Source organism: Trachemys scripta, chromosome 6 (genome assembly GCF_013100865.1).
Source record: "Trachemys scripta elegans isolate TJP31775 chromosome 6, CAS_Tse_1.0, whole genome shotgun sequence".
Taxonomy (NCBI): domain Eukaryota; kingdom Metazoa; phylum Chordata; order Testudines; family Emydidae; genus Trachemys; species Trachemys scripta.
This window is the reverse complement of record NC_048303.1, coordinates 107342062-107368092: the sequence shown is the minus strand read 5'-3', so window position 1 is coordinate 107368092 and position 26031 is coordinate 107342062. Positions and strand designations below refer to the sequence as shown.

Below are 26031 nucleotides of genomic sequence, written 5' to 3'. Positions count from 1 at the left end.
AAAAAAAAAATATTAACTTTACATTGCCAATACTAAGCCAAGCACTACCTTGACTGCTCTACTTCTATACAGCACACTTTCCCCTTAAACTCTCTGTCTTTAGATGGTGAACTCCTTAGGTCAAGTACTTTGCCATATTTGCTGTTTGGAGAATGCCTATCACATTGTGAGTGCTACCAAAATCAAAGAAATTTCAATTTCAGGGAAAAGTTAGTCAAAAGTTTACTGCCTCATGTTATCATTATATTATTTATTTTTTTGCTTCTAGATGAATGTGTATGTTTATGCTTGTCATCCCTTTTCCACAGTGCTGACTTAGCACAAACCAGCAACTTCTTGTGAACAAAATAAGTGCGGATTTTGTAGATTGTTCAGAGGAGCACTGATTAATAGCTGTGTCTCAATCAATTCTGGTAATGAATATTTGCTCTAAGTATTAGGGAAGTTTAAGGATAAATCTACTTTTTTGGTGTGGAAGTTCATGAATATCAAATAGTGTCTGTGTTTTCCCATCAGATAGACAGTGCTTTCATGGTCTAACAATATGATGCATGCAGAGCAGGAGGTCTGTTACTATCAGTAAATGGGGATGCCAACAGGCTCCAGTAAATGTTGTAAATTAACAGGGTCATCCAGACTTGCTGGTCTGAAAGCTTTGCAATGTAGAATTGTCAGTTATCTTTTTAGTAAAGCACTCCATTTGAACTGAAAAAGAGATGTTGAAGGGAGTAGTTATAGTGTCTTTCTGAAAATGGCATATCTATATTTTTATTACATGGTTTATTTGATAAAGGGGCTCCAAACCAGCACCCCTGAACTTTAGGGAAGTTGGATCCACATTCTGATCTTGAACTTTTGGGGAAGGATAGGACACACAGAATCTAAATTGTTGAATTGCTTGGATTCATGTGCAAACTGATTCCAGTTTTAGCGATGTGATGACTCCTCTTTTAAACAACTTCCATTCAGAAAAATAAGAAAAATCTGAAGGAGAGCGCAATCTACAGTTGTCTACTGCTTTCACTTAAGCGATGTCTACACTGCGCACCTTACAACCGCGTGGCTGTGCCGCTGCAGCCGCACCGTTGTAAGGTGCACTGTGTAGCCATTCTTTATCACCTGGTGAGAGCTCTCCCAGCAAAAAAATAAAACAACCTCCAATGAGGGGCAATCACTTTGTCACCGGGAGTGTGGCTCCCACTAATGAAGTGCTGTCCACACCAGCGCTTTTCATCGTTACATTTGTCTTTCGGGGTGTTTTTTTCACACCCCTGAGCGACAGAAGTTTTAACGACAAAAATGACTATGTAGACAAAGCCTTGATCAACATTTTCAGAGTTTAGAGCCACCTACTCACCAGCCAATAATCATTTTCCTGTTCTGAAGCCTTTTTAGCTGAATGTGTCCAATCTTTTTGCATGCAGTGTTGTAACCACATCAGTCTCAGGCTATTAGAGGGACAGGGTGGGTGAGGTGTAGTATCTTTTATTGGACCAACTTCTGTTGGTGTGAGACACAAGCTTTTGAGTTTACACAGAGCTCTTCTTCAGGTTCCCCTTCCTTATGCTAGGTGGAAATCTTGGGCTTGATTCAGCACTTTCTTGCTAGTATAAAACTGGTGAATCTGGTTCTTGTATTGCATCTAAGAAGGCTGGTAGAACAAGGTTTTTGTTCTAGATTAGGTCTGAGTTTTTGTTAGGAAATCTGTTACTGAGCTTTGGTAATAAAGAAGAATATTTTAAAATTACTTATACTAAATTCTCCTTATTTATCTAGTTCTGTATCTAGATTAAAGACCAAACTGAAATTTGGGCAAACTATACAAGAGAAAAATTGGAGGGAGTAACAAGAAAGAGTCTAACATCTGAGTCTTGGAAAGTTAAAAAGTAAAAGAATCAAAATTAAGTATACAACAGGAACAAGACTGAAATAATAAGGTTTGATTTAATATATGCCATGATTCACCATGTTATAGTAAGATATAATCAGATCATCTGAAGTTCTGAATGCCTCTCATAAGGTGCTGATATCTTCAGTTCCCAATTAAGTAGGGGTTGTGGGAGCTTTTCTTCACTGAACCTGCTCAGCATCTCACAGTATTGTGCCTATATTAAGACAATGCAGAATTTATGTGGTGCAGAGGTGAATTGAATTTAAAATGTGTGTTCTCTTATAATCAGGACAATTAAGTGGTAACTTTACAGAGACAATATAAGGGGGGAGAGAGAGAGAGAAGGCTTAAAGAAAAGAAAGGGAGATGCCAAAAAGAATTTATAATCAATGGCAGAACGTGCTACTTGAAGAAAGCTGTTTCAAGCACAGGAAAGTGCAGGAGCAATAAGGGTTGGATGAATTACATGTTTAAGTTGGGAAAATAAGACTGTCCGATTTTTTTTTTTTTTTTTGGTCCTATTAGAGTACATCCAGAATACATAATACAGAAAATACATTTTCTAAAGGAGGATTTCAGGCTCCCACCCACAGATTTGTAACATAAAACTGCTAAAGAGCTCCCTTTGACATCTGTCAAATTCAGAATCTTTTCTTCTTCGAATAGTGTCCCTATGGGTGCACCATTCTAGACGTCTTTGCATCCCTGCTCCTCAGATCGGAATTGTGGTAGCAGTGTCCATTTGGCGTGCACATGCACTCTCCCTGTCTCATGCTCTGCTCTCTTGCTATATAGCACTTGTGCGGGCAAACTGCTGTCAGTTCCTTCTCAACCTCCTCTTGGCTTGAGATGGAGCCTTAAGCAGAGCCCATAACAGAGATTCTTCTTAGTGTTTTTTCTTACTAGTTTTTCCTTAGTAGTAATAGAGTTTCAGTTAGTGTTAATACTTCCTTCTCTTTTCATTTAAAAAAAAAATTCACTTATAGAATCGTTATCTCCTTAGCATAAATTAGATTTCCCTAGCCCTTTCCATTCGGAAAGTGAACCCTGAAAGGAGTATATCTGGCTCCCTTGGGTTTAAACATTGCCTCTCCTGTTGGGAAGCCATTCCTGTCAGCAATGGCCATTCTTGCTGCATTCACTGCCTGAGAGAGGCACACATGCCTCAGAAGTGCATGTTTTGTCTCAAATGAAAATCCAGAACCAGAAAGAGCCATGAGCTGAAATTAAGACTGCTCATGATTGAAAGCTCAGTCCAACCAGGGCCCAGGACCTCCCCTGGACAGCGGTCCCTGTTGAGACCGATCCCATCATCATTGTTGGATCAACACTCTTCAGTGACTTCAAAGAGGCAATCCTTAGATTCCTCTCAGAAAATCTTGAAAAAGCAGACCCCAAGTTCCCCAAGCAGGGAATCGGCCAAGAAAAAGAGGACCCTCACAAACAAGGCATTGTGATATTTCTATATCTAGATGATTGCTAGCTCAAAGTACGTACATTCACCTACACCTTGAGAGACACGAAAAACTATAGATCTATTCCTACAACTAGGCCTATAACTAAATACCCAAAAGTCCATTTCGACCCCATTGCAACAGCTGGAATTCATAGGAACCTGCTTAGATGCAATAGAGCTCAAAGCCTTCGTCCCATCACATGGTTCAACATCTTGGCCAGCTTAATCTCGACAGTTTGGGCCAGTTCGCGGATTTCAGCCAGAACCTGTCTGCAACTACTGGGGCACGTAGCGGGTGGGCACCTTTGTCATAAAGCATACAAGACTCCACATGCGTTGTCTTCAAGGGTGGCTCAGAAGGTATATATCCCGAGAAGATACAATTTAAACAAACTTCTGTCAATCTCCTCAAGAATCAAAAACTCACGCAACTGGTGGGCATATACTCACAAGGTATGTGCGGGAGTCCCCTTCACTCAACCACCCCTGTCATTGACAATGGATGGCATCCCTAATGGGATGGGGAGCCCACTTGGACACCGACACCTACACCATTCAGGGCAAATGGTCCCCTCTCGAATCCTCACTACATATCAACTTACTAGAGCTCAGAGCAGTCAAGAATGTCTGCTCACATTTCCTACCAGTGGTCAAAGACAAACATGTAAAGATTAAGACAGACAACATTGCATGCATGTTCTACATAAACCGCCAGGGAGGAGCAAGATCACGTTCCCTGTGTGCCAAGACAGTGAAAATATGGAACTGGTACATTTGTTAACAGTTCAGCATCTCAGCAACTTTACCTCCTGGACATACAGATCTCTACAGCAGATATTCTCAGCAGAAAATTTTCCCAAGATTACGAATGGGAAGTAGACACTACCATCCTTCACAACATATTCATACGTCGGCGAACTCCAAAGATAGACCTGTTCGCCACAGCCAAGAACAAGAAATACTCTCAATTCTGCTCCAGAGAATGTCTGGGTCACCATTCTCTTGGAGATGCTTTTCTCCCCAGATGAAACAGACATGTGTTATATGCATTTCCGCCAATTCCACTAATATCCAAAGTGATATTCAAGATAAAGAAAGAAAAGGCCAGAGTTGTTGTTATAGTTCCAGTGTGGCTAAGACAGACATGGTTTCCATACATTTTTCAGCTGACGGTCTGTCCACCATTTACTCTCCACCCTGTTCCTCATCTTCTTTCTCAAGATGTGGGCCAGATCCATCACCCAAATTTGCAAGTTCTCCTGCTCAAAGCATGGCTCCTCAATAGTTCCAAAACTTAGAAATGAACTTTTCTGAGGATGTGAAGGAAGTACTGTTACATAGCAGAAAAATAACTACTTGTCACACATACCAGAAATAGCAGATTTAAAAAAAAATCAGTAAATTGTGACATTTCATAGATACTTACAGAAATGTCATTCAGCTTGCTCACAAAAATCCATTGTTTTAAAAATGTGATCAATAGCACCAAATCATTTTTCCTGCTTAAACCATAGAGCTCTTAAATTATATTTACCAATTTTTTATCAGCTTGTCACTAAAATTCATTCAGATTTCACAGAATGGTAGGGTTAAATTCACTGAAGTTCGGAAACTGCTTTGAAATCCTTGGATAAAAGGTGATATATCAATGCAAAATATTAATGTTAAAAATAGAGAATATGATTCCTCTCCAAATGCATTTTTAATTGAGAATACATTATTACATTTAAAATTTAGTTGATAATTCTCCTTTTAAAAATTGAAGTATATTAGAAGCTCTCTGAGACTGCTCGGTCAGAGAGCAGATACAGTCTAGGACAACGTTTTCTATCAGCCAAACAAAAGACCAAGTTAGAATACTAAAATAACCTGCGCAACAAAATGCTCTTATCTGTAGTTGAAAAGATATTTTGCTTTGTTTTCAAACAAGACATGCTTTTTATATCTTTAAATAGTGTTTGTGTATCTACTGGATGTTAAATAGAAGAAGTTACAATTATAATTGTGTAATATTTTGAGCATCCCAAAGTGTGTTAAGGATAGTACCGATACAAGTAAAGACATATCCCCTGCTTGAACATCCTTTGAGCTAAATTCAGACATGACACTACAACTGAGGATAATAAACTAAAGATAGGAAAGAGGAGAAGTAGGATGAGAGGTGTAATAGTAGGATTATGCAGTTCTTCTTCGAGTGATTGCTCATGTGTATTCCACAATAGGTGTGCATGTTCGCCACATGCACCAGTGCTGGAAGATTTTCTCCTAGCAGAGAGCTCCCCTAGCGGTGAGCTCTGGAGTGGTGCCTCCATGGCGTGGTATAAGGGACGCTGCGCGCTCCCCCGACACTCAGATCCTACTTGCCGCCAGTGAAGATGCTTCGGAACTGTTCTACTCCAGCTTTGCTATAGCTCGTCCCCAGAATTCTTGTTTGTTCCGTGTATGGTACCTGTAGTTAATTTGAGTAGTTTAGTTAGTTTAGTTTAGCTAGTGCACCTGGGCCGGGGCATGCCCCATGCTCCGGGTTTTAAGTTGTATGACACTTGTAGGCGACCTATGCCAGTGAATGATCTGCATGCGGACTGTTTACGCTGTTTGGGGGAAATCCATCTCAGCGATCGCTGCAAGATTAGCAAGTCGTTTAAGCCTCAGACCAAGAGAGAGAGAAACATTAGGCTCCAGGCTATCCTGATGGAGTCAGCGTTGACTCCGACTCCGGCGCACCTCTCCAAGTCGGCACCAGGCACCGCGGTGTCAGTGTGAGACGACCTCTAGGCACCATCTACCAGTCGGCACCGCTCCCCGTCCACAGGGCACGCCAAGAAGACTAAGGAGAGGTCTTCTCCACCGCGGCACTGGAGTAAAACTGGGGTAGAAGCTAGACTCATGTTGGGCAGTCGTCGATACTCCTTGGCCTCTAGGCCTCGGACTCAAGTTGAGCAGAGTAGTCCGGCCCATTTGGAGAAGGCTTCCCCAGATGTCTGGATGCCCTCCATGCCAGAGGCCCTGCAGGAGGCTTGGGACGTTATGTCCATGCCGGTACCAGGAGCACCGCCAATGTTGGCCCTGCAGTTCAGAAGCAAGCCGCCACTGGGAGCTCCATAGTTGCCCCCGTCTCGGTCAAGGGAACGTTCCCAACACCATTCGCCGCTTAGCAACTGTTCTGTGCATAGTCCATGTGGGTCACCGTCGCCTCCCAGCAGGTTGTCTAGCTGGGTTCCATCTGACAGAGACTCCAGGCACCACTCCACCTTGAGGAGCGAACACCGACAGGACCGAGGCAGATGACACCATAGGTCCTTGTCTCAGAAGGGCTATCATAGCCAGTCACGACACGAATGTCAACGCCATTCCTGTTCGTCATCTCACGGCACTGCTCCCGCAGCCTCCGTTGTCGATCGCCGGCGATTCGCTGTCGCAGATTCACCCGCCAGAGCCGATCGCTGAGCATCTGTTACCGACGGTACCGGTCCTCCACGTTGAGGTCGCAGCCTTGAGTTCGGCACTGCTCCCGGCGCCAGGGACAGCGGCAGGTCATACATCAGCCCGGCCTCCCTTTGTAGCCGTCCATCGATGGGTCAGGCCAAACAGGCTACTCCGCCGGTGCCACAGTCAGAACTGAGGTTGGGGGGAGCATGCAGCGCCCTTTATATGACGCCATGGAGGCGCCACTCCAGGGGTCCCTAGGGGCGCTCCCCTATGGGTACTACTAGGGGAAATTTCCGACTGGTGCACATGGTGAGCATGCACACTTATTGTGGAATAGACATGAGCAACACATCTCGAAGAACACCTGTCTTTTACTCAATTAAGGCATGTATAAAACTCTTTTGGTTTCACTGATTAGTGTTGTTGTTAATGCTTTTGGAGAGGAATCATATACTGTACTTAGAAAAGTGAATGCAAATAAATATCTCCATTTGTATAATAGTGAGTTCATAACACCAGTCTGACAATGTTTATGAAAGAAACTTTTCTTACAGTGGTAAATATAGCTAGAGCTGCATTTTAATAATGCTCTAATTAATGAAGTTCTGTTTATCAATCCCAGCCTAGTGTGGGCTGGATCCTACAAGGTGCTGAGTGTTCTGGCCCTGATCCAGCAGTGCCCTTTTGCACAGTCTTAACATTAAGCACAAGTGTCATTGAAGTATAGTTAAGAACATGCTTAAGTGCTCCACTGGATCAGGGCCAGTGTGCTCAGCACCTTGCAGAATTGAACCCTATTTATCTGCGATGATGATACATATTTTGCAATATGATTTCCTACTAAACTAAACTTGTTCTGTCTTAATAACATTATAATTATGATCAGTGTATGCTGCCCTCCCTCCATAGTTTTTAGAAGCTAAGGGTTTAATAGAAGTCTGATGATCATGGAACCTGTAGCTTTGAGTTGGTATAATTTCTAGAAGGAGGGTCGTGTAGGAACGGAGCACAAATTCATAATTGTGCGTAAGGGAAATGTTCATGTTTGTCTGAGGAAACAGGACCAATGAAGCAATGGTGTTTTCAGTTCAGATGCTTTAATTTGGAATGTTAAAAATGAGGATAATCTTCTCCCACAGGATCGAGGCGATGAATTCACTTACACTGGGAGTGGTGGTAGAGATCTTTCTGGAAATAAAAGGATTGGAGAACATTCATTTGATCAAACATTAACACACATGAACAGGTAAGTTTTTTGAAGAATAAATTAAAGTCTTTCAAAGAACAATACAGTTGTATTCCATTAATTTAAAACTAATTTTTGATGTGTTCCTTTTATCATCTAAAACCCTTGTAAATGGTGGTACCTCTGGCTATCCACTGGCATTTTATCAGTGTCCTGTTATATTGATTTAAAACTGTAATTGTAGCTGAATAAAATACATTGCTGTATTATAGGTTTAGCTGGTAGCCATGTCTTCGATTAAGGTTGCCTAACACATTCCACTATTAGGGTTACCATACGTCCGGATTTTCCTGGACATGTCCGGCTTTTTGGTCCTCAAATCCCCGTCCGGGGGGAATTCCCAAAAAGCCGAACATGTCCGTGAAAATACTCCCAGCTTTGTTTTGCCGGCATCCCTGCCCCAGTCCCCTGCTTACCTTAGAGCGGCTCTGGCAGGCTGCGAGCCGCGGGTGGATTCCCCTGCGGTGGTGGCTGCTGCTGCTCCCCCCAGACACCTCAGCTCTGTGTAGCTGAAGAGTCGAGCTGCCCGAGCGCTACCGGCTTCACGGTTTGCCGGGCAGCCCCCAGACCTCCAGACCGTGCGCCCCTGGCCGGGCGCTTCCCCTCTCAGGCTCCGGCTGCGCTGGGGAAGCGCAGGGTCTGGAGGTCTGGGGGCTGCCTGGCAACCGTGAAGCCAGTAGCGTTCGGGCAGCTGTTTCGCGTGGTTGGGAGAGAGGAGGGGGAATGCGGGGCGATCGGGGAAGGGGGCGGAGTTGGGGCGGGGAAGGGGCAGGGCCAGGGCCCTGTGGAGTGTCCTCTTTTTTTAATGTTTAAATATGGTAACCCTATCCACTATAAGATCCTGTTTTCAATGGCATAACTTTGCGAAACTTTGAGTGTTCAGGCTGAAATTTTCCATGCCAAGTATCTGGCTAAGGCAGACTTACTTATTTAGCTAAAATGGTTAACCATTTGCAAGAACATAACCTGGGGAATATGTTTTACCCAGGTTAAAAAAACATCAGATCTGTTTCACTGAAGTGCTAGTGCATCCATGTATTGGAGCAAGGGCATGAAATTAGGCCCGGGGTTGCGCTGATGTTAAGGATATTTCTTTTGCTGTCCCCATGTAAATCTGCCTAATTTTGGTCAAGTTATAAGCCTCTGAAAAATTGTAGTTCAGACATGCTCAGTAAAGGCTTTGTAAAGTTTGGCAGCCATATTCTCTGAAGATTCTGCTTGCAGTGGGCATGTTTCATCTTCATCACAGCTCCTAGATGCTGACCGGACTGTGCATGCATTATTCCCATAGATCATCTGAGCATAGTGCAGTGAAGAGTTGCAAAGACCAAGTAGGACTTCCTGCAATCTCTCCTTCTGGCAGCACAGTTCCACTGTAATGCCAGGCATTGGAACTGAGAGATGGGAGACTCTCAATGCTCCACTTGCTAGTGCCCAAACAATGATGAAGAAGAGAAGGAACAGCCTCACTTGAATACAGAGGGATGTGAAAGGGGGCAACAAGAACTAAGGTGGGGGTGGTTGAGAACATAGGGACAGAGACAGGCTTGGGTGACAGTGTTTAGAGGAGTTTTGCACAGGCAACTTAATGCAAGCATTTCTTAGTATTTGCATCCTTGACTTTGTAACCTTAATATTCTTTTAATTAGTTTTTTGTGTTTAATTGTTACATAGTTGCTGTAGATATAAAACACGGTTTATCTCAAATGAGGATATAAGTAATCTGGAGAACAGGTAATAGATACATTTTATGATTTTTTGCAGTCTAGTTTTTGTTTTTGCTGGAACTAGGTCATGTCAGTGTTCAAAATTAATTTTTGGATCTTTGCTATAGCAGACATGGCATTCAGCCTTCTTATTACAGGAAATCACTCAGTGAGTGGACATGGATTGAAGCATTTCCCCACCTTTGAAGCATGGGTCGACTGCGGTCTTAAAGTGGTCCCTCAGAAAGAGCTGCAGTTGCTTTGTTTGTCACCTTTATTTCTAGTTATCCAGATGAAGTGGTTGTAAGACTAGTATAAATAACAGCACTTCAAAGATGCTACGTTGGTGGGGGGGGTTTGTACTCACAAAATTCCTTAGAATTCACAACCATTCTTTACCTTATTTACATAGGATTCCAGGCAACATGATAATTCTTTCCCCAACCAGCACAGGGTAATAAAGGAATTTCTGATGACATCATCTCTGATGGAGTGCATCAGTGCCCTGTCAGTTGATTTTCATTCGCAAGCAGGAGAACAGATCTGTTATAGCTCTCCTGAGCGATTTCATTAAATGCTTTCACTTGTTCTTTAACTGCACTTTTTCACATTAGCCTTTTCATATCTCCACCAAAACTCAATGTGAAGGATCTCTGTCATTTAAGCAGTACATCCAGAAACATTTCTTTTTGCATTGAAGAAGAAAGAGAAGCCTACTAACCTGTGATTTTAACGAAAAACATTTCTGCTTTTTAATGATTCATCAGTTTTTCCAAAGTACAGCAATGCATTTGAATGGTCAGCCCTTATCCCTGGACTCCTCACTAAAGCGATGATGATCCAGATATTCTTGTAAAGACGGAATTTCATCTATGTGTGTTTTGCTAGTCGGTGTTCATATAAGTAGATTTCTTTTAAGTATTCCGGGTTGCCAAACTGAAGCATTGCAATTTTTCACAGAACATGGCTGCATGTTTATTATGTACAGAAGAAAGTCCAATAACATATGAACAGTTTTTGGGACAAGATTAGGCAGAGTTATTCAGGAAAGGTGATCAGTATCCAATCCTGTACATTCGGTTGTATGTGAATACATGACATCTTATACTGACCTAAAGTCACTGAGAAGCTTCATTTTGCATCTCCTCAAAAGGCATCTTCTGAATTTAATAAGATAGTAGTTCATATGGGAAATTCCACCATATTTCTTTTCTGAGTGTTAACCTGACTTCTCTGGTGATTAAACATAAGGGACCACATTTTCAGAACAAGAAGACTAGGTTCATGCATTAGGCAACTTAGATATCTGAACAGCCACCATTTGATCACACACTTTTTGTATGCATAGCAGTGCATGACTGTTTTGCACGTAGACCTTAGTACTCTTTCTAAAAACTTGGCCTCAAGAATTTGATATAGTTCAGCTACAGTGACTTGCAATTATGACAAATTGTAGTCTTCATGGCTAGGGTGCACTTAGATAATAATAATTAATGAACAGGCTGCTAATAGGTTACAAACTATTTTTTAAAACGATATTCCAAGTGAGTTGCGCTCTTCAACATTAACCTCAGACTATGACAATTGATACAATTTTGTCACAGTAAAATAATGTATAATTAATGGCAGAGGCAAAGTAAAAAATATATAATTTCTCACTATTGTCACAATAACGTTATGGACTCTGCTGCCATTCGTTAACAATTCATTAGTATGCTTTGATCTAGTCCTCTTTGAAATGAGACTTGATCAAAGCAAACTAGCAAAGTGTTAATGCACAGCTGCTGATCAAACCAAACAAATAAATTATGAAGGCGTGGCCAAGAAGTCCTGGGCAAACATCTATTAGTAAACTTCGTTAGAGTTCAAACAGTGATGAATTCTTTACGGGAAAACTAGTTTATTTTCTGTAGGTTCTCACCCTGAGATAATGAAAAATTTTCAAAGCTTTATTCATTGGGTACATCTGCACAGCAAAAAAAAAAAAAAACCCATGGCAGTGAGTTGCAGAGCCTGGGTCAATTGACGTGGGGTTGTGGTACAGAGCTAAAAATAGCAGTACAGACATTCATGCTCGGGCTGGAGCCTGAGCTCTGAAATCCAGTAGATGGCTAGTGGCCTAACCTTAAAATTGTTATTACTCACACAGTACCTATTCTTTGGCAGTTTCACAGGCAAACAAAAGTAATGCTTTAGTTATTGAGATCTGTTGGACAGTTATTGCATACCTTTTCCAGATGTGACTATTTGACTGGTTTTATATCTTCACATATGTTTATTAGCTAAAATACTAATTCCTATATACATTTTCTTGTTTGTTTATTTGTTTTTGGTAAAGATGCCACCTTAGAAACCTGATAACCTGAAATGATGTGGAAGGAAGAATAGGGAGATATAAACTTTGCCTTAGCTGTAGCTGGTCATTCAGATTTTATCATTCCTGCCACATTATTTGAGAAATAACTATTCTAAAATATAAATAATCTTCAGCTTTTTGCATGCCATCATGTTTTGCCTGTTAGCATCCCTAAGGTTTTCTATTTGAACACTTAAAACAAAATTCCACGTTTCCATTTTTTTCCCCTGTCATGCATGGCAGAGCTGTTACTGATATGGATGCTAGAAAACTCCTATGGTCACTTCTGGCCTCAGTCCACTTCCTTGGGGAGGACTTTACTAGAAATCTGGTTATCTATCCCTCTGCTAGATGGTGAAAGCATAATCTGGGAAGGCAAATAAAGCGTGACCTAGTCACATTCATGTTGAGCATTATATTTTATGATGCATTATATTATATGAAGACTTTTTAATACGTTTTTAGGGCACTGGCCCTAAACTGTGATGCTCCATTGGATGATAAAAATGGAGCAGAGTCTAAGAATTGGAGAGCTGGTAAACCAGTTCGAGTGGTGCGCAGTTCCAAAGGACGAAGGATCAGCAAATACGCCCCTGAGGAAGGCAATAGATATGATGGCATTTATAAGGTACACAGTTTTCTGCTACCTACTTTATTGCATTTTAAGAGGAAAATGCTGTTCAGATTCTAATGTTTCATAGCCTTTATTATTACATTGGAAGAAAGTGATCATGGTGTCTTAGTAAAGATTATGTAGCTTAGCTCATTCTGTATTGAAGACTATTTAAAATTAAAGTATTCAAAGCAAAAAAAACAGTAGTAGAACATAGTCAATAACAAGGATATATCAATCTGAGTAGATAAGCTGTTTTTACAAACATGGACAGAACCAAACTGATCCCTGGGAATCCATTGATTTTTTTTTTTTTTTTTTTTTTTTTTTTTAACCCCACGCCTCTCAAAAAAATCTTTCACACACTTCTTAAAATTCTAGCATAAGAATGTATCACTGAACATACTGTTCTACATTTATCGAAATAACCATTTGACAGTGGAGGGAAAAGAAGATTTAAAACTGTAGTGTATATAATATGAATCAAGTCTGCTATGTTCTCTTTGATCTATATACAGTATGACTATTTACGTGTGTTTGATGGTTTATGGTAAAATAATGAAAATCCAGTGAAGTGAGAACATTCAACTTCTGGCAAGATTTGCTTGAATTTGATTTGGGGACCTAGTATGACACAATTTTATAAGCTGTTGGAGAAAATGCATAAACTAGTACTGGAACTATTGTGATTTAGGTGGTGAAATATTGGCCAGAAATTGGAAAATGTGGATTCTTAGTTTGGCGTTATCTTCTGAGAAGAGATGATGTTGAACCTGCACCTTGGACCTCAGAAGGAATAGAACGGTCAAAGAAATTGGGTCTGAATGTACAGGTTAGAATCTAAATTCACAAACTTGTTTCAACATTTTATTCAAATAAGTTGAGTCTAACTTAAATTCTAATTGTAAAAAAGTCTCAGTTAAATTCCATCCCCATTCTTCACATACTCATTGTGGTAAGCTCACAAAATATTTAAGATTTCCAGCAGTTTAGAAAACATTACAATATTTCGGCAAAGCAGGATGAATTATGGCTGGAGCTTTGGGCCTGAACACTGAATTACCTTGCTTTTATGTGTTTGTCACTATTTGAGAGCCCAGTAGGACAACTGTTTCTCATTTTGAATACTACTCATATGAGTTGTTTCATTGTTGCTAAATGGAGCCTTAAATGCATCTCCCCTGATAACTTTGAAAAAAATATGTCCCTGTGTCTGTTGTTTTTCCCAACTTTGTACCCAATGACTATGGAGTTCCCACAGAGAGGCCAATCTCTCAGGATTGCAGAACCTCTGGGCAACTGGAAACTCATTTCACATGAGTTTTTCCCCACCCCCCAAGTAGCTTTGCCAACTCCCTGTTCTGGAGCTGGGAAGATTCAAGGCAGTATTGCCTTTCTCAACAGGCCAACCTTTTCCTTGGATGGATTACCTTGTCACAGAATCAGCATCTTCAGCTTTAACTCTGTGGTTTGTGGAGTTTGGAAGGCCATGGATATCTTTCACTGGATTGGTCCCTTTTACATCAAGCTTCATCAGATTTTATGACTGAATTGCAATTCCCTAAAAATAGATGTTACACATGTAACTTCATTTTCTTGCTTATGTGAGTCCTTTGAAATTATTTCAATGTGTAGGTTTTGTGGTTGAAGTTTTCTTTGGAAATGGACATCCCCATATTCCAGCAGATTTTGTTTTATCTTTTAAAAAAATAAATCTTTGTTTTTCTGTTTAGTATCCAGAAGGTTATCTGGAAGCCATGGCTAGTAAAGAGAAGAAATATAAGGTTAAAAAGCAAACTGTGAAACAGGAGCCAACCAGACAGAGCAATGGAAACCAGAAACGGTCAATTGATAATGGTATGTCTTTTTATTTTTTTGACACTAGGTAGAGTTCTGTCAAGTTGTATATATTTAAAGTCAAGAATATGAAAACTGCTAAGAAAACAGGAAGCCGTTTGGGATAAGAATGTGAAATAAGAAAAAATGTTAGTGAAGCAAGTGTTCAACTAAATGTAAAGGAGAGGTTGGTCCTCATAGGATCCTGTTCAGTGCTGGGCCGGGGAGAAAGGATAAAACTGTATGAGAAAAGAAAATACTGTATAATTTTTCTCTCCGTTCCTAACACTTTTTCTATTTTTTCAGAAAGAAAAAAAATGAACAGTCTTATGTGTAGCCTTGTGCTGCAGTCCAGAATAAAGATGAATAGGAAAAAATTATTACAGTTTTTCACAAATAAGATTCCTGTTTAAGACTTGTAGATGCTTTGTGTTCCCTTCTTAATAGTTGAAACTAACACTCTGCTCTTATTGTGTCTGCTGATGATATTTTTCAGTAGGTATAGAGGAGCCTAAAAACACATCCAAAACCATGAGAATGGGAGATGGAGGGAAAGGAGAGGCTTTTCAGCTAACCCAGCAACAGCAGTGGCTGATAAGAGAAGACTGTCTGAACCAGAAACTGTGGGATGAAGTGCTTGCTTCTCTTAAGGAAGGACCAGTATGTTTGCAGCTTGCTTATATTATTCTGCATTTTTGTGTCAGTGGGAATTTTAGCCTACATAGTTTGAAAGAGAGATTTTATTAACTCTTGTCTCATACTTGAAACACACCCAATGCTAATGGGTGGGGGGGAGAGATTTATTTATTTATTTATTTATTTTTACACAAAAACTCAAATACAGTTGCTATCTCTGTCATCTTTTACATTGTGAATATATGTCCTCTGTGTGATGCAGGCATGAGAAATAAGACATAAGAAGAAAGATAATGCTTCTCAGTAATACTGTCTTTACTTAAAGTAATTGACAGGAAATTTAATTTTGTGTTCTAACTCAAAAAGGAGATGATAGAGAAATGCTGGGAAGGCCTAATGTGGATAGTCATATCCAAAGGTTCAGATACCAAGTTAGTTTAAAAAGTACACACATTATTTATGGTAGTGTATGTTTTTATCTCTCAGGATAAAGATTGTTTAAGGGCCCAATCCTGCAGCTGTTGGTTGAGGGCAATCCCTATTCACATGATATGGGGCAGCAAGATCAGTCCCTAAGACAGCAAGGGTGTATGTAAAACACAGTGTACAGTATAAGTACATAAAATGTTAAGGAAACAACAAGGGATAGTCCAGGGTGGAGAGACAAAACCCCAACATAAAAATTCCATAGATCTTATATCCCTTCAAAAGGGTAAGTGTAGAATAAAACCACCTCCCTCTCCAAAATACACTGTATGTGAACATTAATGTTCATGACACTCTGGGTGGTAGTTATTTTACCCAATTTACAGATTGAGAAACCAAAGCACAGAGAGTAAAGCTGAAGGTCAAAAATCAAGTCATGAAAAACTAAGAAATGTTATGCCTTCCCCAGAGCATCTCTCTGCCTCCCAATTACAAATTCTTTAAATATTAAAAATGCCCCCCCCCAAAAAAAAAGCCCACCTTTGCCCTACATGTTTGGCTGTAATACTACTGTATATGAGTAGCTGGTGATAGTCCATGGGTACGTGTGTTTGATATCATCAGTAGTTGTTTCTTCCCATCTTCTCATTCACCTTTGCCCTTTTCTGTTTGTTTCTCTTCTCTTCCTCCCTCCTTTCCTCCTTATAACTCTTTGCATCTTATTTTTTTTCTTTTTCCCCCTCTACCTCTGCTTTATCCCCATCCCAGCCTCCCTTTTTCTTTCCATCTCACCTCCCTCTTCTATATCTCTCCCTCTTTGCCCTCCTTATTGTTCTCCAAGCTGCAATCATCAGAGGATAACATGAGCACACCTGAGTAGATATGGGTGATGTAATGTCCAGTAGAGGACAATATTTATGGGAATAGACACACAAAGAAAATGTATGGGTAGTAATTAGTTGATTAGGTAGATCACTTTGAATGTGTAGATTGATATAGAAATAGTAGTAGTCTATAGATTGATCCTAGAGAGAGAAAAACCCCTAATGTTAATAGAGTACACAAACACTTTGCAGAGCCATTGCTCCAACAGCCAGCTATCAGCAACTGTGTTAAATGCCTGGATCAGTATTTGGTACCAATCAGTCCACAGTATCTATATTTGTCTTCTTCACGAAAGTCTAAACTCCTTATAATAGCCTGTAACTAGCTGGTCCTTCCAGACACACTGAGGGAAAGGAGAGAACAAAAAACACTAGCAAATCTCTAAAGAAAAGGGACTTCAGAAAAATCCAAAGCAGGAAAATATTGTTATATCAGGTCGCGTTGTGTCGGGGTAGAGGTGTAAATGGAATTTTTTTGGTGTTCATTTTTAGGCATCCTATTACTTACGTCACTCTGCTGAACAAATTGCCCTATATCAGCTCTAGAAATCATACAGTGTCGTGCTCTTATTTGTCAGTGTTTGATTTTGCAAAGGGACACATTTCTGTTTAGCCAAAGAGAGCAGAGATGCCTCGGACTTGTGTGAACAGTGCAGATAACTTCTGCTATGTTTGTGGTGAAGTGACTTTTGCATCACAAAAGCGCAGTATAACCACTATGGTTAAGAAAGCCTATCGCCTTTATCTTGGCTGCAAAATTGGAGATCAGGACAAGAGGTGGGCCCCACACATATGCTGCAACACTTGTGCAACAAATCTTCGCCAGTGATTGAACAGGAAAAGGAAATCTATGCCTCTTGCAGTGCCAATGATTTGGAGAGAGCCAACAGATCATATCAGCAATTGTTACTTCTGCATGGTGCCTCCAGTTGGGAAAGGTGTGTCAAAGAAGAAAAAGTGGACTGTGCATTATCCAAACGTTCCATCAGCTATACGCCCAGTACCCCACGGAGAAGGACTGCCGGTTCCTGATGCACCAGAATCATTCTCACTTGAGTCAGACGAGGAAGAGGATGAAACCTCTGGTCCTTGAACCATAAATATCACAGGACCCACATTTTCTCCCATCCTCCTCCTCTGAACCACACCTCATAACACAAGGTGAACTGAATGACCTTGTCAGGGATTTGGAACTACCCAAGAGTAAGGCAGAGCTGTTGGGCTCCAGACTACAGCAGTGGAATCTCCTGGCAGGTGATGTTAGGGTTTCCATGTTCCGTGTCCGTCAAAAGGATCTTGTCTCATTCTTCTTCATGGAAGGTGATCTTGTAGCCTGCAACAATATCGATGGTGTGATGGCAGCCCTCAACATCGTTCACGATCCAGATGAGTGGAGACTGTTCATTGATTCATCGAAGACGAGTCTTAAAGCTGTTTTACTACATAATGGCAATGTTTTGCCATCAATTCCAGTTGGTCATGCAGTCCATATGAAGGAAACCTATGACAATATGAAACAACTTTTGAGGTGCATAAACTATGACCAACATCAGTGGCAGCTTTGTGGTGATTTGAAGGTTGTTGCTCTCTTGCTTGGTCTGCAGACTGGATACACAAAGTACTGCTGTTTTCTCTGCGAATGGGATAGTCATGCAAGAGAGTCCCACTACATCAAGAAAGATTGGCCACTCCGACATTGGAGCCTGGGAGGAAAAGTGTTCAGCATTCACCACTTGTTGAATCAAGGAAGATTTTGTTACCACCTTACACATCAAGCTGGGTCTGATGAAGAACTTTGTCAAGGCCATTAACAAAACACAAGCAGCTTTCAAGTACCTCTGTGGACAATTTCCAAGGTTAAGTGAAGCTAAGATAAAGGAAGGTGTCTTTGTTGGTCCTCAGATTCGTGAACTTCTTCGAGATGATGCAATTGACCATGCACTGCGTGGCAAGGAAAAGACTGCACGGAAAGCCTTCCAGTTAGTGGCAATAGATTGTCTCGGAAACAACAAGGCAGACAACTACAGGTTGTTGGTGGAAAACCTCCTCAAGGCATACAAAAGCTTTGGTTGCAACATGTCACTAAAGATACATTTTTTGTACTCTCCTCTAGATTTTTTTCCACCGAACTGTGGAGCAGTGAGCGACGAGCACGGCGAGCGATTTCACCAGGATATTGCGACAATGGAGAAACGCTATCAGGGCAAATGGAGCCCATCAATGCTTGCAGACTATTGCTGGACAGTGACAAGAGATGCTCCATTTAAGGAGTACAAGAGACAAGCCAAGAAGTGCCGAGTAGACACTGAATAGGACTAAACTATGTACATAATAGTTTTTTGCCTTTTGTTTCATAATAAATTTTATATATATAACCCTTTTGCTGATTTTTAAAGTGTTACATAAACAGGACAGGTGAAATATTATCATGTAAAGCAACCTTAAACACATAAAAAGACCTAGGTTTACAATTTATGATTAAAACTCTACTATCTACACAATATACATAGACATAAAATGTAAAAACTTAAATATCTTAGAAACAATAGCCAATCGGTTGTTTTATTTGTCATATTTGAATTCAGCACATCAAAATACATAATAAATAGCACATTTTATCTCTGAAGCAGACGACTTCTCAAAAATTGTAGACCAGTGTTATTAACATGAATTCTCTGAAAGCAGAAGCACCTGTAGTTCTCTGTTTTTCCACTGAAGATACCTCTCCACTACACTGCTGCTAGACAAGTAGCTATACAGGAGCTGAGATAAAGTTATGAGCCATTTTCCTGTGTTCCCTCCAAGGCATGTGTATTCACTTTTTTTAAATGACTGGAGAGATTTGACTCCTAAAGTTATACATTACACAAGGGTATAGTGACATGTATGTGTAACAATAGAAAATACTAGCTTGTGGGAAATCCAGTTACTGGGAAGTAGTTTTCCTCTAGATTCCTACCTATAATTTTGACACTGCCTGATACTATATAAATTTCCATACAGCTCCCACTAATGTTAATGCAGCTAGCTCTCTGCATTGAAAATGGACCTCTTGACCATTAAAGCACACTGATGTCTACTGTTTTCACTTGTACTGTATATATGGCTCAGTTTGAATCAAATAATTCTGATATTTTAAAAAAATATTTTAAAGGTCTATATTTTGTGTAATCATAATTCCAGTTTTACTTCTGTATGGAGTGAGGAGCTCCTGTGCAAATAAAATATCAGAGCTAGAATCTGCATAAGGTCTACTGTGCTTTTAAAATACCCAATACAAATTTGCCCCATCCCAATGGGTTGCTTTGGAAGACTGAGATGTAAGGATGAACATGTACATTTGCAGAGTGTTCTTTTCATCTGTTTTCACAGCATAGAGGAAAATAATGAAACTAGCCACAATCCTTGTGTGAGTACAATAGCAGGTGCAGAGGTGGCTTGTTCCAGGAAAGGGTTAGGTGCTTTGCTCCCCTCTGTGTAGAGAAGTAGAGATCACTTTGCTAGAATACTGCACGTCTGTGACAAAGGGAGCTTCAAAAGGGAAGAATGATCACTTAATACAGGTACATAACTTCCTATGTTTCCTGACCCCTGCTGAGAATCCCTAGGTCTTACTGTTTTAACAAACATTAATGTGGAACTAGTACTTTTTCATAACCTTGGTTCTCTGGAGTCCCAGGAGGATTTGGAGAAGCAGGAAATTTAGCATGGCCATGGACCAGCTTCCTGGCCACTCCGTCAGGTTGTATTTGTCATGGGTATGAAGGGTTGAGGAAGACTTAATCCAACCAAATATCCAAAATAACGAATTTAAAGCCAATTGAAAAAACAAAGGTATAACAAGTTCAGTTTTTATTATTTATTATTAATGTGCTTAGCATTGTTCTTCCCTAAGAAGTTTACAATCTAAGAAGAAACAGTAAATAACAGTTCAGTCATGCAAGCATGAGGTGAGCAGAATATAGAAATAGATAACATTGGCACAAGGTGAGTGCATGGCTATATTAGACACACAATATTTCTGCAGGCGTAGGAGCAATACCAGTGGGCTTTTTGGAAGAAATGTGCAATTCAGACTGTCTGGTATGAAAAAAGGAAGCTAGAATATAAACAAGCTAACTATGCTTACCTACAAAATCAAGCTGTCATGTAATGATATTTGGAGAAGTGTAGTGTCTTGGCACTTGTGCAAAATTATTAATCAGCACTAACTCGGGAACTCCTGGCCTGCTTAGAGCCCAAGGCTTAGGAAAAGAAGAATATTTATATAAAATATGGATGAACGTAGAAGCTGTCATTTGAGAATGGGCTGGTCTTTGTGCTTTTTCCAAACACTTTTGGGCCCCAATTCTGTTCTCAGTTACTCTTCATTTACAGCTGTGTAAATGAAAGCAAAATTTGACTCACCAGGTTTAAATTTGTACATATTTTAAGTAGGCGTGATTACTACAGTAGTTGGGCAAATGATTTGCCCTTGTTAAAAACTGCATTAGCTACAGTAATTTTTAGACAATCCGCACAAGGCTATTATTCGTTCTTATGTGTTTGCCATGTTCATGGATATGCCGCTAGTAGAACGTTCTCATCCCATTTTTTCTTTCCTTTGCCCTACACTAGAATTTTCTGAAGAAACTGGAACAATCCTTTATGTGTGTCTGCTGCCAGGAGCTGGTTTACCAGCCAGTGACAACAGAGTGCCTCCATAACGTCTGTAAAGTAAGTACAAACTCTGTCCTGCTCTGGATTGAGTTTCTGGCATTGAGGCACCAGTCAGCTGAGCCAATCTATATTTTAGCAAGACAATAATTATACCAAGCATTCTGACCAAGGAATGCAATAAGTTTGCTCCCAATTTGGTGTGATTATGGTTTATTTTAAATGAGTAATCCGTATTTTCTTCCATTCCATATTTTTTTTAAAAATGGAAATGCATTAGGTGTTTGTTTGTTTGTTTTTAAACTGACGTGTCAAACTTCCTTTAGTGTTGCTCCTTGAAATCAATGAAATTACACTAGGGACTGACTTGATCCAATAGCTAGACTTTGGCACAATAAGACAGACCTAATTTCATCTATTTAGGAAAGAACACCACATATCAAATTCTACAATAAATGATTAGATAAAACAACACAATACAAATTATATTGGTTTATTACTTGAGTAAGTTATGGTGTCTTAACACTATTTAATGGGCACCCATTGGGAAATTATATTAAATTTGTAGATTTCAACGCCAGAAGGAATCATTGTGATAATCTAGTCTGGCCTCCTGTATAACACGGGCCATAGAATTTCCCCAAAATAATTCCTACACTAGAGCATATCTTTTAGAAAAAAAATCCAATCTTGATTAAAATTTGCTGGTGACAGAGAATCCACCATGACCCTTGTTAAATTGTTCCAACGGTTAATCACCTCAGTGTTAAAAATGTACATCTTATTTCCAGTCTGAATTTGTCTAGCTTCAACTTCCAGTCATTGGATCGTGTTATATCTTTTTCTGCTAGATTGAAGAGCCCATTTATCAAGTAGGGCTTATAGACTGTAATCAAGTCAGTCCTTAACCTTCCCTTTGTTAAGCTAAAGAGATTGAGCTGCTTGAGTTTATTGCCATAAGACTTCATATACATAAACTTCATATTTTCAGACTTGAAGACTTGGATACCAGACAGTTTATGGAATCCAATGTTTACTAGAATCAGTCAAGACTTTGCATATACAGAGAGAGAGAGAATTTGTGTATAGGGATGTATCTATAGACACATACACTGCATTGTACATGTCACATTTGCTTCTGTTATATCAGTTATCTCTGTTGCATGCGTTTTTCTGCCAATATGTTTTTACATGTTCGCTATGTGGTCACAGTTCAAGGGATGTGCATGCCTGAGAATAGCTCTGCCATTGCATTGGAGAGATAGGTTATTGATTTACTAGCTCTGTAGAAGAACAAGAATTTGGTTTAACTGTACTTGGATCATTATATCTTCCAAGTACAAAATTTACTCAAAGTTTAATTTTTAAGACTAGTGTTAGCACCTCATACAACACAGATCACTTATTTATTATTATTTATGATATGCTAGTACCGAGAGATCCTGAACAAAAAATAGATTTCATTGTTCCAGATGCTGGACAGACACTTAGGGTAAGGCACAGTGTCTTCCTAAGAGCAGCAGGCTATCAAGACGGGGAGAGGCGCCCCTCCCCCAACCCAGTGCAGCCAGAGCCTAGCCGGAGCTGCCATGGCTGGAGAGAGGGGCACCTCCCCCAGTCCAGCCCAGATCCGCCGGAGCTGCCGTGGCCCAGGAGAGGTGCCTCTCCCCTGGCCTCGAGCTGCGGCAGCGAGAGAGGGCTGGGGGGAGTCCTCTCTCCCTGCTGCAGCCCCCGGGGCAGCCTGCACCCTCAGCCAGAGCCCTCACCCCCCAGCCCTCTGCCCGAGCCCTGAGCCCCCTCCCGCACCCCAATCTCCTCATCCCCGGCTCTACCCTAGAGCTCGCACCCCTAGCCAGAGCCCTCACTCCCTGCATCCCAGCCCTGAGCCCCCGCCCACACTCCAAACCCATTGGCCCCACCCCCACCACACATCACCTCCATATTGGTGCACATAACAAAATTCATTCCGCACAGGGACGTAAAAAATTAGAGGGAATGTTGGCCAGGACTATCATGATGGGGTGAATAAACAGAAGTAAGGGAGTGGAAAAAATAAAGGAAAGAGAGGAAGGGAATGAAGAAGGCTGGAAAGATGGTGAGGATCCCAAAGGACAAGGATAATGAGGGTGGCAACAGAATGACCATGAGGGAAGAAAACAATGTCCAGAGTTCAATCGTAAAGAACAGTCTGCTGCTATAACTGCTGCCCAGGAGCTGAGATTCTCCTTGCCCCTGCTGCTCCCAGAGGCTGGCTCTGTTCCATGAGATTCTGCTCTGCCTTCTCCACCCACATGCCTAGGGAAGGACAAAAAGGGGTCACTTGGAGACCTGGGGACAACAGAAAGGGGAATAGGATATTTATTTGTAAATGTTTGGTATATATTTTGTGGAATACCATGTGTATGATTATTCTACATATCCCCCTTGAGGATTGAATATTGGGATCTTTCATAAAGATGGAGTAGATGTGGACTGCATGTTTTTTGTTTTGTTTAGTACTTACTCCATTAGATATTTGCCCTGGATTTTTTGTCTTGTATACAATTAGCACGCTTTATTTATTTATTTAGCGTGTGCATAGTAAGCTTAATAAAAATAAGTTTTAAAAAAAGTATTTAAATAAAAAAAATTAGAAAGGAAGAATTAAGGAAGAATTTGCAAAGCCCTAGCAAGTTCATAAAAGTTTAGATATAAGCTACAACTGCGTATTCAGAGTCATAGCTTGAAATGAATGGCTGGGATGTTTGAGAAGTTTAGCAGGAATGCTAAAAAGAATCTGCAGACGGAGCTCTCCTACCCGCAGAGAGGCGGGGGGAAGTGGAGTCCTTCTCTGGTGACCTGTACTTTCTTTCATGCCAAACTTACTGCTTGTAATGTAGCCAAGAACAGAGTTCTTTGTTGTCTTCCTCTTTGTAAAGGCAAGAATGTATATCAGAAGACTTAGTAACAGCTTAGTAACAGTTCAAGCTATGCTGAGCACTACGTTTGCTCCCTAGTAGTTGCTTAGCTAGTTGTTGAGCACAAAGAAAAGCTGTAATTTTCTTTCCTTGCGTGTCTTAGAGCTGTTTACAGCGCTCCTTCCGAGCTGAAGTCTTCACCTGCCCTGCCTGCCGCTATGACCTTGGGAAGGGCTACACCATGGTTCCCAACAAGATACTGCAGACACTACTTGACCAGTTCTTCCCTGGGTACAGCAAAGGACGATGATATGTTCAGCTCCTACCTGACTTTTCCCAGTGACTATAGACAATAAAGGAGAATAAACATGGGAAATTCAACAGTGGACCAGCCAACTTGATGGGACTCAACATATTGTCACATTCTGAAGCAGCTCTCTTCCCCCTACAGCCATCTCTTTTGTGTAGTGAGAACTCAAATTCTCAGCTGTCTTTCACCATCAAAGGTAGTCTTTGCCAGTTGACAACTAGTTTTTAAAACAGAAAAACAAAAGCCTCAGCTCTGACTGGTCAACTGTAGCTGATGCTTAAATTATGTTGGTTTTTTGTAACTACCTCAGGACAGAGGAAGATAATTTGTGGGGATTAAAAGAAGTTTAGTGAAGTTTTAGCTACACACTGCCTCCTGAATATTAGTTGTGCCTGGTCCAGGCAGTTTGATTTACAAAACAAAACAAAAAAAAAAGCAGCACTTAAACCAGTTTGATTAAAGAACAAAAAATTCTGTGGTGTGCATAATCCTTTTTTCTTTTTTCCCCATTATGCTGCAATTTTTTTTTTCTTTTTTGCAAGAACAGGCTGATTTTTAGTCTATTTTTGTGAGCTTCATTGTGCTTTTTCTTGTATCTTATGCAAGTTGACTACTAATGACTAATGAGAACAATATGAATGCATTGTTGCTACATTAGTGTAAAGTGATCTGTGTTTTTTGCACTTAAGGAGGGTATTCAAGACACTCTAGTTGTGTAAAAAAAAGAATTCATATGAAACAAGCCACTTTTGTATTAGTTAAAACTGTATGCTTTTAGTAGGACTTGTATCAGTGGCAATACATCTACTCAGCATTGAAGGCAGTGCTAGCTTGGAGACAGTTCAAATCGCTTCATATTGTGATCTGAAATTTTATATACAGTATATTCCCCCAAAATATACATTAAATATTTTATGATTCAGAAAAAGTTGCTAATTATTGTTGCTTTGTATTGTAACAACCATGTAGCCTAAATCATATTTAACAAACAAGTACTTTTTTGTAGTAAATGTTTTCTTGAGGTGGGCTTTTTATACTTAAAACGGGGTATTATATGAACTTGCATTTTAGATGTTGGTAACGAGAACAAATGAATAGTCACAGTCTGCTTTAAGGACAGAAGAACTTAATCCATTGTTGGTAGGTTTAACAGATATCTAATGGTCTCAAAATGTAATCTAAGGTTTGCTCTAGTGGGAAGTTTTCACTCTTAGAGATACGTTTCAGACCAAGGATTTAAAATAAACCCAAACCCTACTTTGATTGGGGTCTTCTTTTTATATCTTGGCAGCAATGAGTTCAGTCGTTTAACATGTTTGCTTTCCAGAGTCACAACAGAAGAAATCTAAATGTGAGAGACTACTCAGTTTGTCTTATGAAAAGTGGAGGAGAAACAAATCACCTAACCCTTCTATCATTAGTCCTGGTATAGGTATCTGATAAGCTTGGAATAGCATTACTTTTAACCCATTCAGCAGGAAAGTAGTAATATGTTTGACCTTTTATTAATTTTATGACCTTTTATACGTCTGTCTAGTAAGTAACATTTCTCTTTCATTCCAGGAGATAGAATTTCCACTGCAAGTTTACTAATGCAAAATGTACAGCCACCAATGTTAGATATCCCGACCCACTCACACTGCCCAAAAGGCTTCTGTTGAGCAAAAATTTGAGGAAATAGGATAATTC

At 40.3% G+C, this 26031-nt stretch overlaps 1 protein-coding gene across 2 annotated transcripts in view; it reads left to right on the top strand.

Moving 5' to 3' along the window:
• The window catches only part of UHRF2 (ubiquitin like with PHD and ring finger domains 2), a 174414-nt gene extending 148809 nt beyond the window's left edge, over positions 1–25605 (top strand). For both annotated transcript variants that reach the window (XM_034773107.1, XM_034773106.1), the window contains 7 exons: positions 7916–8022; positions 12550–12712; positions 13392–13529; positions 14431–14554; positions 15030–15193; positions 21097–21195; positions 24196–25605. In XM_034773107.1, coding sequence (XP_034628998.1) covers positions 7916–8022; positions 12550–12712; positions 13392–13529; positions 14431–14554; positions 15030–15193; positions 21097–21195; positions 24196–24342 — 942 coding nt within the window. In that variant the 3' untranslated portion in view covers positions 24343–25605. The remainder of the gene's footprint in view (positions 1–7915; positions 8023–12549; positions 12713–13391; positions 13530–14430; positions 14555–15029; positions 15194–21096; positions 21196–24195) is intronic.
• Positions 25606–26031: the final 426 nt, after the last annotated feature.